This window comes from Phycodurus eques, chromosome 19 (assembly GCF_024500275.1).
Source record: "Phycodurus eques isolate BA_2022a chromosome 19, UOR_Pequ_1.1, whole genome shotgun sequence".
Lineage (NCBI taxonomy): Eukaryota > Metazoa > Chordata > Actinopteri > Syngnathiformes > Syngnathidae > Phycodurus > Phycodurus eques.
Window position 1 is genome coordinate 3985113 of NC_084543.1, and position 15105 is coordinate 4000217.

General features: G+C 43.4%; 1 protein-coding gene across 1 annotated transcript in view; it reads right to left on the minus strand.

The window, feature by feature from the left end:
* Positions 1–1506: 1506 nt before the first annotated feature.
* The window catches only part of doc2a (double C2-like domains, alpha), a 28947-nt gene continuing 15348 nt past the window's right edge, over positions 1507–15105 (minus strand). The window contains exons 6-11 of the mRNA XM_061706682.1: positions 11957–12083; positions 10907–10966; positions 6753–6952; positions 3485–3566; positions 3193–3289; positions 1507–2590 (exon numbers count right to left, since the gene is read on the minus strand). Of these exons, the coding sequence (XP_061562666.1) occupies positions 2454–2590; positions 3193–3289; positions 3485–3566; positions 6753–6952; positions 10907–10966; positions 11957–12083 (703 nt within the window). The 3' untranslated portion in view covers positions 1507–2453. The remainder of the gene's footprint in view (positions 2591–3192; positions 3290–3484; positions 3567–6752; positions 6953–10906; positions 10967–11956; positions 12084–15105) is intronic.

Consider the following 15105-nt stretch of genomic DNA (forward strand, 5'->3'; position numbering starts at 1 on the left):
CACGGTCCTAGTGAGGCAAAACTAGTAGTGTGCACTTTGGCGGTATTAGCAGGGTCCAGGAGGCAACTAGTGCGTGACATATGCCTACTTGTTGGGCTTAGTAGTGTTGCTAGAGCAGCACAGTAGTTTACTAGTCAATTTTAATTACGTACTAGTAGCCCAAAAGTGGCACGAGGAGTGGATTTATTTATTTTTTTTAAACTAATAAGGCAGTTGTTCTACTAGCGTATACTAGTCACTCTACCAGCCCGTTCAATTGTCTTACCAGTGAGGACAAAGTGTGTAATAGTACAGGGACCTTAAGATGTCAACAATATGGAATAAATGCTCAAATGACTTTCTAAAGTTTCAACATATTTAATCAACAAAACCGCAATGTAGTTACCAGATACTGTAATACGACTACTACTAGTAGTAGTATAGTAGTAGTAGTCTTTCTCCTTTGTTTGTATTTTTTGCCTTGTGGCACCAGACTGCCTCTCGAAGGTCAGTCTTGGTATTTTGACAGACATCTGGTTACACGTGTTAGTCATTGAAAAAAATCGATTAGGATGTTAAAAATCGGTATGAGCGTACCTCACTTAAGGTTCATAACTTTGGAATATTTGCAAAGCACATGAGAGAGAAAAACAAAAACAAAACACAAATCGCATAAACATGACACGGAATAAAAAGAGTGCAACTGTGGAACAACACCGAACGCGTCATCTTGCAGCACGTTTTTTTTGTGTGTGTCTTTGAGTCGACTCCAGCAACACCGAACATGCCAACAATTGATAGGAAGTCGTTCACGTGGAAGAGCCGATTCTCCTTGTCGCGCGTGCTGTCACAACCCCACACATCCAAAATGTAATAAATGCAAAATTGTCTATTTGAGGATCCGCTTATAGCGGGTGCGAGCGAGATCCGCTCGTCAACACATAAGCACATCCTCATCTGCCTCCGTTTGCTAATTTCCCCGCACGATTTCACGGCAAAGCGATTCTCGACTACTGTGCCTTTCGAGATAATCGTGCGTGCTGCGGGAAACGATCCAGTTCCTGTGAATTGGTCAGAAAAAGGATTTTCGTTCATCTATCTATGCCAGTGACGTATAATGTCAGCAGAACAACGATATGTTCCGAAGGTACAATTGACATGCGTGCGTGTTGAGCTTTGTGTTCGACTCAACCTGCTCACGTTTCACAGTGAATTTGTGAGTAAATTTAGACCAAATCTCAATTATTTCAGTAGTTTTTTGTGACATTTTTGCACGGCGTTCCATGATGGTTTTCTCATTTAAAATACAAAAAGTTTGCGATATTCAGCTTTGGGGTGAAATTTCTGGATGAGCCTAAAATGCACGGCAGTGGACCTCCGCATACTTCCTGTGGATTCACCTATTTGCACATTTTCTTTTATTCCTTTGTCTTTTTTTTTGGGGGGGGGGACCGACCCTGAAAACATGTATTGGTGGTTTTTACAGAATTTTTTAGTTTAAAAAAAACAAACCAAAAAAAAGCCCCTTTTTGTTTTTAATGCAATTATAATGGGCCTCAATTAACCGCCGATTTTCGGGCCACTGTATAAACTTTACAGGTGAACCTAATTTGACCTTTTCTAAACTTTTAAATGCACATGTCCAACTGTTCAATGTTAACAAGGAGCTGACAGAAAAAAAACAAAAAACTGTTTGATCCATGAATCAACTCGAAACTGTCCTCTTCAACATTTTGTTAAGATTTTGACATCATGAGACCGAGACGACACCTAACAATTGATCAATAGTACCGCTGAGCTAAGAAGGTGATCAGTTGAGATACAAAAAGACTGGAAGAGTCACAGAAAGGCATCAAGGTGCCGTTTAGCTTCTTTTTTAAAGAACAGAAAGCTGTGCAAAAAGTACCGAAACGCTGAACAGTTGGACCGAACATTTCAGCCGAAAGAGCGATATATCTTCGTATGAGTAGTGTATGTGCTTTGGCTCCAAAAGGTTGGGAAAGACTGCGTTCGAGTATTTTTACGTGACAAACACTTCAGGAAAAAAAAACAAAAAACAAATCTTTCATTTTTTCCTTTGCAAAAAACGACTGTCATATACATGCCAGGCCAGTAGCTGGCGACATCCCAATGGACACCAACCGCAGCCGCGCGTTATGCGAAAAGGCCTTTTTAATATCCTTCGTGTGCGCGTACGTGACTTGCGGCCCAGCAAAATCCACCCAAAAATGGAACAAGCATCCCAAATGGATCCGCTTCAAAAAAGCAGTTTTGCGGCGGCTGCGACGATGAGGCCTGTTACGATCTGTGACTCTTCCCGCTTTTCTCCGACTGACGCGTTTATTTTTTTTCTTTTCATGAATGAAGAAGTCATTTTGTGCGGCTGCGAGTTCTTTGACAGTCATGCAGAAAAGCCTCCGCCGTCTCCCTCGCCGCCGTGGTGTCGCCGGTCGCACAATCCCGAGAGGTGCGCTTCATTCCTGCGACGTGGCGCCGGGCAGCTCGTTGGTCAGCGTGTGCCAGCGCTCCACCTTCTTGCCCTTGTTCTTCAGACAGTCTACCCAGTGCTGCAGGGTGTCCCCCTGCGAGTGGCACCCTAAGGAGACGCCCCCTGACCGCCGGCACGAGACACCAGAAGAGGTAAGCAAACGTCACTTAATGTCCTTTTTCATTTTCATTAAAGGTTTTGTTACTACGGCTACCTCTGTAGAAACATTTAAATCTCGACTTAAAAGATTATCTCGACACTATCTCTAAACCAGACCGAGAAAGTAAACCCCTCATATCTGGATTTTGGCCTGTTTTCCCGCCGCTTCTCCTCTCCTCCCTCCGCCAAAGCAAATCTCCATCATCGGGTTTGTGGAAGCCATTTTCTCAGAGGGATGTATAAAATGTTTGGTTGGGTTATCTTTGGGTCATTTAGCAAAGCAGAGCAGCTCGCTTGCCAGTAAACAACAGCGTCAAGAGAACATCTTTGCCATTAATTTGAGCAACAGAAGAGTCAATTATTGGAATCAATTTGGCTGACGAAATGTGATTTATGGCTGCTGTTCCATTTCTCTTTTTAGCTAATGTGACTTCATTCAAGCTAACGCTCCTGTTTTTTTTTGGTCATCTCTCTGCTTTAGTCTTTAATGACATGAAAAGGTTTGTTTACTAGTGGTAGTTTCCGCCAGCCGCAAGTTAGCTTTACAGTGCGCCATTTCAACTCACCGATGAAGTCATTTGACCTGCCGAGGTCGTAGTCCCACACGGTGACCTCTAACGTCTTGGTGGCGAGCTCTGAGAAGGAGATTTCGTAGAAGAACTCCTGAGAAGACGGAGCAAAAGGCGGAGCCGTCATCGGGAAAGCCTCGCTGCCGTGTCCTTAACGAGGCGGCACGACGAACGTATGCAAACAGTAATTGGCCGCGCACGCCGCCGAGCGTGTCCGAGCACCGTTGGGAGCCGAAATGAGCCTTCTCTTTGCATTCACGCATTGAGCACATGAGCATTGACAGTGTACCTCATTAAACTCCGGGTTGAGTGTCTTTTTTATCACTGCAGTTTTGTGCTTGGACTTCTTCTGAACATCTGGCTTGAGGTACCTGAGACAAAGAGCGTGACAGCGTCATTGAGCCTCTGCGACTCGTCCACCTGCTGCAAGGAATACTCATGACTTTTCTAAGCTGATTTCACATGTAAAGCCAAGCGTGTTAGCTCTGGAATTTCGGAGGCAGGATGGATTCCTTTCTTTGTTTTACAGCACCGCAAACGCCAGCTACAATACCAATAGACAAAGTGTTCAATTATAACCTCAAAACCTCAGCAGTGTTGTCTTTGTAAAGGCGCAATTTACGATATCGCTCGTCGGGGGTTGAACTGATTCGTCGGCATGACTTCCCAGCGTCGACGTTTAATACTTAACATCGACCCATTACGTGTTTCGGGCGGCCAATTGACAGAGGACTTTCGAGCCGGCCGTCTGCTGCCGTCGCCGGACAACAACGCCGCGCGGAGCAGCGAAATGTTCTGCCGACAGGGCGACGGTCTTCGTACGTCTGCGCCGGTCCCAAAAATATCAACGACATCGATTAATCGACTTCGACTCGACTTTTATCACATTGGCGTCGACGACAGAGGCCGAAGGAAAGGCTTGACGCTATTAAATAAGTTTTTAGGCATTGTTTGACCGATACTCGGGATGTGTGAGAGAATACACATACTGGTATCAGTCTTCAAAAAGGCGATATCGAACATCCTAAATTCAAATCCATTAAAAAGGTCCATTTTACTTTGACTTGAAAGTCAATTTAGTAGACGTTAGCGGTCCTATTCGTCTCTTTTAGCTTATGCTTGCCGCGTTAAAAGTGGCAAGTGTGCGATCCATCTGGTCATCTAGCGCTCAGCAAGGAAGCAAAAAAATGCAACAGTGTTTTTTTCTGCGCTGATGGCATTATTTGCGAGCGTGCCGTTGTCTTCACCGACGCCACACACATTGCATCGGCATCCGTCAGTGAGCTGTAATCCGATATCGCCCCCCCAAGAATATTTCCAAGCGGGAAGCGGAGCGGCTAAAGCTCTTATTCAGCTTTCCACCCACAGCGCGGCGTGTCTCCGAGCGTATGTTCCCGCACGCTCGCAGACACAACAAAGCGTCTTGAATTTGTGTGCGCGCACGTCAACCGAAACAAGGCGGCGCGGCGCCGTGCATGAGTGGGATGCGTAGGCCCGCTTGGCTGTGTGTGTGTGTGTGTGTGTGTGTGGCAAGGATGTATGGGCAATACCAAGAAATGTCCTCAATCGCTAAATTAACAAAACATTAACGTTGAGTTGTGATTTGTTACGTTTCCTTTCAGAAGAAAAGTAGCACAAAATACGAGGGAAATTCGACACCACTTTTTTTTTCAGACTGATACCAGCACGGGTATTCACTCTTGAGTACTCCACTCGTAATTTTGATACTTAAAATTTAAATCAACACAATGACAGATAATTGCGAACAAACACCTTTTTCTTTCTTTGTGACGCACATGATGATTCGCCGATGTGCCAAACCGTCACACTACTACTCGCCAACTACTGGCGAGGAGGATTGTCAGATTTTTTTGCTTTAAGTATCAGCGACGGCTATCGGCGACTGTCATGAATACTTGATAGCTTGATACCAGTATCAAGTATATATATATCAGTATATACCGATGCCTGGTATCGGTAGTGGCCCATCCCTAAGAAATACCACGAGGTGTTTCACATGCTAACTTTGCATAATTGGTCCAGTATTTGTTTTTTTTATTGATTGATTTATTTTTTTATTACAACTATTACTCATTTATTTTAAACTGGTCCTGTTTTTTTTTTTTTTTTTTTTTGGGGGATGGGGGGTGTTACAAATTCTACGATTTGAAATAGTCCCCAAAATTGTCTTTCATTATTTAAAAAAGTTGTTTGTAATTTATCCATCCATCCATCCATCCATGACCTGTTTATTTAGTTGTGTTTATGCATTTATTCATTCATAGCTTTCTGTATTCATTTATGTTTTGGCTGGTTGCTGAACAATGATGAGCTTTGCACCACAACCCTCGTCAAAACAAACGTTAGACCGAGCCAGATCGGCGCACTTCCGAACAACGGACTCCCATCCCCAATTTGCGCGGCCCGTCAAACACGCACGTGTCTATTTGCGAGCGCATGCGTGGGCACGACTGCGGGTTGTTTGGCCATCGAAGCCCCTGAAGAGAAAAAAAAAAAGTGTGGCATTAAGAAGATTTCCACGCTCATTTGTCTCCTTTCCCGTCAGAGTACATCAGTCAAGCGGCGGAGCGTCGCTGACCTCGCTGACACACACAATATTGCTTTCCTTTTGCCGCGGAGTAATGAAACGTTGGGGCACTCTTGTGACACTAACAACCCCGCCAGACTCTCGGCGGTCTGACCCCAGCAGCGGAGTGCGTCGCTCCCTTTTCGAAGACTGACATAACATACAAAGCCGCGATCGTTATCTTGATGAATGAACACACTGGCAATGGCTCCCACTTGTGGGAAAGCCGCCGTCATCTGTCACCGTTACTCTGATGGCTCAGTCAGTCGTTTCACGAGTGACGACGATGGTTGATTCACGCCAAGGTGGTCAGCGGTACAGTACGAGACCGTTTCTGTCCTTTCATTTACTCTAATGACCACCGTAGGATTAATTGTCGGACTCCGAGTCCAGTGACAAAAACAAACAGCTCTGTTATGAGGGGTCAATATCACTATAAAGGGCCTGTAGACTCACAATATGTGGCAGATTAATGAAACTCTGAGGTCTTATTATAAGTGGGCAAAAACATTTGCACGCATACAGTCTCCTAACCCATTCACTGACAGGTGCTGTTGTTTTAGAGTTTTGCGTTTGTGACACCTCAAACTTCCAACCAAAGCGATAAAACGCCGCCAAATAATTCATTCTGTTATAAAACTTAGAACTGCTTAATTTTGGGGGTTTATTATCTATTATTTAAAAATATAAATGTTAAATGTTAACTCTGTAATGTAAAACAGTTTGGCATTTTTCGTATTTAATTACAATAAATCATATTACCAATTATTTAATGAGATACAGGAATTAAAAAAAAAAAGAATAAATATATTTGAATGAAGCAAATTTGGGGAAAACAACAGCTAAGTTAATGCAATAAATACTATGATTATGGTTATGAATGTTGATAATGTAAATGCTGGGCTGAAATATGGGTGTGTCTCATTTCCCCATTCAAAATGAGCCCGGACAAACCCCGCTGATTCCTTACGTTTTAACGTAGGGGTCGGAGAAGCCGTTGACGTCCATGGCGGCCAGGTGGGCGCAGCGCTTGACGCCCACGCACAGGCCGCCGCGCGTCCTCTCCTTGGCCTCGCCGGGACCCTCGTCGCCGTCGCCCGGGGGGACGTACTGCAGGCACAGCAGCAGGCGGCCTCTCTCCTCCAAACTTCTCTGCTGCTCCGTCTCCCACTGACGACCAGAGGAGAGCGGCGATGGTGAGAAAAGTGGCAGAAGGTTGAGGTGCGGGAGCCCCGTATGTAATCAAAAGCAATACGGCCACGCGACACACGCGGCGACTGTAATTCAACACTTTATATTTCCCTGACGCATTGTAAAGATAGGACTGAGCTCTGGTCGTGTAGCTTCTCATGACGCCCGAGTCAGGTTAATAATGTGATGAAGTCTACAACTATTAGCGCCTTCTCTGCTGCGCTGCCCTAAACATTATCAGAAGCACCGAGTTGACTTACATCTACAACCTAAATTCTAACATTTGCTCCATTAAATCGTATTAATTCATTCCCAACAGTCTACTGTCTTCATTTCATAGTGTTTCTCTTAGCGGCACTGCTTCCAGTACTGTATGCTTATTTTATTTTATTTTATTTTTTATTTGTTTTTGGCCAATCAGATTTAATTCCTGTATGTGTTGCCATGTCAATCTAATCTGCCCAGGGCCTTCAGAAGCAGTAGTGCTGACTGATGTAACTTTGAAACGATAATAGCAATGGGACCGTCTTCTTTATTGATTGATGGATTTTTTGCGAGTTGGCCCACAATAACTTCAGCACTTTCCCGTCTTCTGATTGATTGACTTCGTCGAGCAATACAGTAGTGCCTTGAAAAAAAGTTTGTTTATTGCCACACCCGATTGAATTTACTGTCAAAGTGAACATCAAAGAAAGAGAATTACACATGTATTCAAATTAACCACATTACTTTACGCTAGCTTAATGCTAATGCATAATGGAAAGCACCGTATAAGGGCTGACGAATGTGCTGATTTTAGAAAGTTTTAAAGGACGGATTTTTTCTTATTGAGAATCACTAAACTAAACGTTGAGTTCTTCCTGTGATAGCAAGAACCCTATTGATTTGGATTATTATTCACACCACCACATCTGGAGTGGAAGCAGTCCTTGTTGCATGTCCCTGCAGGTCGCCCTTTTACCGGCCGCACTTTTCAGCTGATATTTTTCACACTTTCAACGAATGCCAGAGCAAGAATCCTATTGAGTTTTTTGAATCATATGCCATCCATGATGCATGAGGAATCGGGGATAAAAAGGTCAAAGTATTGCGACGCTTGTATCTGATGTACATGCTTTTCTTTCTTTTTTTTTTTTTCTCTTTTTTTCCACAGATCCTCTTCAACATTTCATGGATTCCTTAGGGAAGACAAACCGAGTGATCGCAAATAACACATCACTATTGCATGAGATAGTCCGAGTCATATTGATGCGTGTTATGACTTCTGTCTTCACACTTACAGGGATTTGTTTTGACGTCGTGAAAGAAGAAAAATGTATTGATTTTGTATGTTGGGCTTAAATGCCAAATTGATGTATGCTTGTGTGTGTGTGTGTGTGTGTGTGTGTGTGTGTGCGCGTGCGCACGAGCAATAACATTTTTCAACCACACCATTTAGTCTGCAAGTTTTCTAGCATTTGGCTGTTTTATTGCCAATAACAATATACAAGGACAAATTCCTCCAAGTGTGGAAGGTTTATGTGGCAGTAAACCACACCCTGATTAGATCTCTTATGCTGTCCAATGTTGACACAAATGGATAAAACTCATCCTGTGTGATTTAAAAATGTGTTCATTCTAATTTGATAATGGAGGAGTGGTTTTGCTGCCTTGACAGTAAATCCAGCGATTTGTTTCTAAATAAATGATACATTTCTGGAAACGTGCAAGGACTGAGAACTATGTACAGTAGTAATGGATATTTTGTTTTCACCATTTCACTTTTTCAGATTTTTGGGGGCGTGGCTAAAATGGGGCCTCGTTCGGCGCCTGGCATGAGTTGCCCCTCCCATTACACAAGACAGAAAAGAAGCTTCTGTTCGCATCAGTGGTTATCCGGCGTAATGGCAACAAGCAGTTAGCTAGCTAGCCATTCCTAGACTCCGAAAAAAAAATCTTCCCTTTGGATATACCGCTGCCGTGGCCTATTCAGAGCGCCTCGTTGTCAGCCATGAGTAGACGCACGTCAGCCAAAGAAAGGCGGATTAGCGAGTGGGACATAAAATATAAAAAAAAAAAAGAAAAAAAGAAAAAAAGTCTGACTTGAAAGCGTGCGGACAGGAGCTTCACGTTGGCATGGCCGCTTTAGAGCGCCTCGTTGTCGCGGCGAGAAAAGCCCTGCGACGACTTTAGGAGGATATATTTTCCCGGCTCTACTCCAACATGTACTTATGTGTAGGGATTAGAAAGATGCTAGAGACTAAGTCGCATCCATTTTTCCAGGTTGTAGAAGTGGTATTTGATTGACCGTTGTTAAAAACACACGTGTCTGTCTTGGCAAATTCAGAAGACTTGTTTCTTTTCAGGGACTTCAAAATGTCCACGTGACATTTAGCTGAGCTGCCTGCTGTTGGAAAACAAGCGGGAATAGGTGAGGAGGTGACGATTCCGGTCATATTAATGATGTTCCTGGCACCGGCTTCAGTACTTTACACGGATGACTGCAAACTGTTATCGAAGCTTTTGACACACGAGCGAGGCGACAGAGAAGATCCAAAGTGACAGGTGGAAGAAAGCGGCTGAAGCGCGAGGCCGTGACTCACCCGCTTGGCCAGAAGCATCCATGCACGCGCGTTTTGTATGTTATTTACGGATAGTCGTAGTTTTGTCCGGGAGCTCCACATCTGCTGGAAAAGCTCCCCCTTGCAATTTCTCAGAAAACGAGAAGCCGCAGTTTCAGTCTCTCGCCTCCTTTGTATCGCTCCATCTCTCATTAAGTCTTATCTGGAGGCGAGAGCGGGACACACAGTAAAGTGATCAATATGCCGCGCCTCACATTCATCCTCCCGTCGCTAATTTTTCTCCCCGGCTTCTCGCAATTCCATCCTCCAGAACTTGCCGTGTTCTTTGGGAAAGGGAAAAGCGAGGACGTTCGTCTTGACTGATGCACTTGGCAATTAGGGATGCGGCGCGTGTGCTAATAAAACAGCTCAGACCTTCACAGGTCGATAGCGAGCGACTCATTAGGGAGGCAGAAGCGAACAGGCGTCGATGGCCGCCGCAGCACGCCCGCAGACCAGCGGAAATGATTTTTTAATTTTCTTTTAGAAAGGAGGGAGCGCGCCAATGTCACGAAAAACAATCAGCGGACTCAATAAACCAGCTTGCTGACAAACATAGAGGCGGTTGGATTAATTTTGATATTTAAGTTAGCCCAGTGTTTTTTTTAAACCAAATACCACCTCAAAAAAAAAAAAAAAAAAAAAATGTATATATATACTCAGGTACCACCATAACGACCAACATTGAAGTACAGCGGCCTAATAGAAGCCCATTCGTATTCACGTCATCACAAATTCATCATGATTTCTCGTTACCTCGCGTCAAATGGGATAACTTTCAACAGTATCGTTTGTTTATCGTTTAATTTCGTGACGCAGCGCAAGAGAGATCAAATTAAACTCGCAAGTCAAGGTCGGACTGTATCAGCAACGGATTTCCGATTTCAAATTTGCCTCACAGGGCCCGCTAGGCTGGCCCAAAATAACGCCTGCAAGCATCTTCGACTGGCAATCATACTATCATACTAACCATCTCTGGTTAGTATGATAGTATTTGATATCTTTTTAAATGTTTTTGCCATCTTATTTGAGAAATATTGATTCTACAGATGATGTTTGTGGCAAAGTCGCATGCCGTAATGCTGTTATATTGCGTTTTTTGTATAGTAACGATGGTTTCTATCATTGCAACGTGATAGTGGTGGGATGAAGTCAGGTAAGCCCCCACTGAAGGCCCGGGTACCAAACGCACGGCCCGCCACCGCTTAACGGAAGTGGAATGTGAGTGCGACTGCAGCCCGGGGTCGGCCAAAGTCAGTTTTCATCTGATCCCGAACACGGCGAGCAGTATCGGAAATGTACGGACGGACGGGCGGTCAAAAGGTGTCCTCACCTCTCTCAGGTAGCAGGAGATGCCTCTGAGGGCCGTGCTCATCGCCGTGGGCGAGGGCAGCTGCGGGTGGAAGGAAGAGGAGAAGAGTCAGGCCCGAAAGGGCTTGTTTGAAAAACGACGGGGCGAGATGTCGGAGACGCCCGACGGCCTCCGACGGCCCGCCGAACCACAATCGTCCCCACCGACGTTGATGCTTGAATCCATTTGCTCCATCTTGTGGAGCCATTTCTTAAGTCATGCTGCAAAGGTGGTCAGCACCGTGGACAGTCAGTTTTCTGGCCATTACAATTAAACCATTGTTATTATGCATTCAGGTTTATCGCTTTCAAATAGAGTTGATTTCAAAATAATGCTCCAAGCTTATTAAGGCTAAAAATATATATATTTTTTTTTTTTTTTTGGAAAGGAAGTAGTAAAGCACAGTTGTCAAATTCCACATCGTCTTATGTAACGAATAATGTCTTTTGTTATTAAATGCGTTTTCACAGTAACGAACAATATTTGAACAAACTATTATCCTTGCCTTCTGATTTCAAAACTAGTTATCCATCAATTTGTTGTGTGTACTGTATGTGAGACTATGATGAAACATTAATGGTTTGACAGTCATAACGGCCCTGTGAGGGAAATCGTACCAAAAATCTGGCCTGCGACAAAAAAAATAAATGGATTTGACACTCCTGAAGTAAAGTAATTAAGTAAGTAAGTAAGTAAATTAGATTTATATCGCACTTCACGGACAGCTAAATATAGATATGATATATAATCTGTAGTACAAGTGAGTGCATTTGAAGCTGTTATTGTTATTTAGTAGGGCTTGGTAGAAAAACTAAGGTGTTGTAAAATAATTACGTGCTGTACATACAATTGCTTTAACTAATCCCCGCCTTAATTCTCTACACGCATTTCAACCTTAAATCCATTTCTCACGACTTCAAATGCGTCGATAACGCGCAGGAAGTTATTCAAGGTCATGTTTTTTTGGTCTTTTCTGTCGTGATCGTGGGGTGGAAGCCCCCTACCCCCTCCCAGCATGTATTTTCTTCTCACAGGAGGTGGGCGCTCCAGACAGATGTCGAAGTGTTTGGTCTGGTCGGGCTTCACGCGGCGCAGGGCCACCCGCGACTCCCCGATGAACTCGTTATGCGTCAGCTTGTCCTCATCGCACACCGACACCCTGCGAGAGGGAGAAAGAGGAAAAATGTCAATTTCCTTGACGGACAGAGCATAAGAGCATACAGAAATGGCACAAGTAAATAGAATGTAAAGAAATGGAACATTTTTGCCAAATATCTTGGGCTTCCATTCAATGGACATTGTGCTGCTCCTTCAGGTGTGCATGCCTTGGCCACCTGTGGGCAGTATAATAAAGACATATGGATTTACATGAAGGGGACTGTCACAAGTGCGCAGGTATATGTCGTAATATTAGTTGCTTTTGCAGAGGATAAAGAATATTTGCCTGTAACATTTGTTATATTGTCTGTCGACATGTGTTACTGCACCGTTTGTGTTCAGATACCTGTTCCGTAGCGCATTATAACATCACCACAGTGATGTTATTCGTTAGCCCGTCGACGCCGTTTCCCATTATGTTTTACCAATAAGTTAACTAATTCAGTTGATTTTATATGTGCTGCTGCACCATTGGTGTTCATTCTGTTGCTTAAAGGGTGAAAGCACCGCAGATGCTAACTAGCATTAGCATTAAGCTGGCGGACGGAAAGGCTATGTGTTTGTTCTAAATACACAAAGTGTAATTTTGTTTTGTTTTATGTTCAGCTTGGCAGTAGATTTGAAGTGGGAGTGGCACTAAACAGTTTGAACCTTCTTTTTCGGAGAATCGTTTACGATCCCGCCAAACTGCTGCTCATTGGGAAGTCGGTGGAGTTCACTGCCACCGTGCAGCGCAAAATTCGAACCTAAAAAACTAAATCGTCCGAATGACGGCTCATATCCGGAAAAAGTCAGATTACTTGTATCTCAAGGCACCACTGTACTTTGTTCACCAAGCTACAAATGCCTCCATATCCAGTATGTGTACATACATTCCATACATTTGTACATAAACTGCTTCCATTGCTGTAAGGATAGAGAAAGTGTATCAGGCAGGACCGAGTCGATCCGTATTTATGGCTCTATCAAAGTTTTACACCTGCCACCTGCACAAGGCGTAAGAGGGAGCGAACGGGCCAGTGGAGGGAGGCGGCGTGTTTGCAATCAGAAGCGCACAGCGAGGCGAGAGAGGCCGTAAGGCGGGTGGGCGACGCCAGCCATTTCAAAATCTAACGGTGGTGGAGAGGTTTTGTATTGTGTAGTAGGGCGCTTCAAATGGGAATTCACCTTTTATGTTTCATCTCCCATTTGGTTATTTGTCTCAAAACTACAAATTAATGGCGACGTAAGGCACCGCAGTTTTTGTATCTGCGGCGATCATAAAAGACGTTATTGCAGAAAAGGGGGCCAGATGTTGCTCCGGGACACAGGTGACAGGACTGGGAGGTAATATCTCGGATTACAGACACTTTGGGAACCTTTCAAAAGGGCAACTGAACAAGACGCGACGATGGATGGCGCTGATGTGCAAAATGTGCAAATCTTTTCAGACTGTGAACTCCAAAAATATGTCATGTGTTACAGGAATATACTGTTTAATATCATAAAGTAAAAAAACAAAACAATAATTCGGTCATTGTGCTGCAACAACACATGAGTGGATATATGGAATTAAAATGTTAAATTCGTCCACAGTCAATTTAAAGTGTGGGATTAAAGCCAAATGCCGCACCTGATGCTCATATCTCAAAATACCTGCATCTCAAATCATCTTTCCCCATTCAAATAAATGGAAATGCCATTAATCTGTTCCAGGCTCCCACAAAAAAACTAGTACATTATAATATTTTACTTTATAAAAACATGTAGTAATAACATAACATTCATTTGAATTCATTCTGTTGCTGCTGCTTTTGCCCACCTTGGCCACCTGGGGGCAGTAGAATACAGTCATACAACAAACAAAGAAGAGATGCTCTTCTTCCTTTGTCTGCATTCACATTGTCGCTAATCACACGGACTCAAAGTGCTGCAATGATATTAGTCTTTTTTTCACATTGCTTAAACCGCAACTATTGATGCTAATCGTTAGCATGCCAATGGCGTTTTCCATTGTATGTTGGCGTTAAGCTAGAGGGGCCTTTCTTTGGGCAGTTGTTTGGTTGTAAGGCGTTAATTTTCTTTATTTAATGTTTATTTTGACAGTAAACTTTAACTGGGGGCGTGACATTAATTCTTCACGCTCTGCCAACATTCTGCTTGTCGTGTATTGAGTTGAGTTACATTCACTGGCACCATACAGCGCTTGTACCTCAGATCTTTGCTGCAAAAAAAAATCGGCAGATCGACGGCTTGTATCCCGAAAAACCCGTAAGTCGGGTCACTGGTATCGCAAGGCAATACTTGAGTATATTGTCATGAGAATAGGCAATTCTATAGGAGCAAAAAAACTTGACCTTCTTTTTTCACCTCACAGAACAAATGTCGTGCATTCCTTTTTATTTCCCAAGCCGCCAGAAATGTGCTTCTGCAGAAAGTGAAGGCATATTGTATACAATGATTCAACCTTATGTAGTAGCGATGTGACGTAAAATGGCACCACACTATCATAAATACGACAGACTTCGAAATGATATTCTCTGACAGATTCCCGTTTCTGACTTTGCTTCCTGCAGCAGTGGAGATAAAACATAGAGGTGGGGAAGAAGGGGGGGGGGAGTAAATTGCATCGCCGAAAAATTGAGCTCTGCTCTTATGTTACATTTCAATAAAGCAGCAGAGCAGAAATTGGAAATTGGATGATTTGCTCTTAGTATTTGTGTTACAATGTTAGTGGGGTGGTGGACTTGTTCATATCTTAGGAAGATTAAGTTTGAGTAAGTTTAAAGCTCTTATACAGTGAACCCACCAGCTACAATGTTAGGTAAGTCTGAACAACTCTCGCAATGCTCATTTGTGACTTGGATTGAAAAACATATTTTAATGAAACAGTCTACTTATTATTCATTTATTCACAGACGTCACGTTCAAATGTTCACTACTTGAGAGCTTCACATATCGCTGTCTTTAGTTTTGATGACATTTCTTGCCTCAGATATTTAATGTCTTTTCGAGTTCATTTTAGATCACCTTCTTAATGAAAA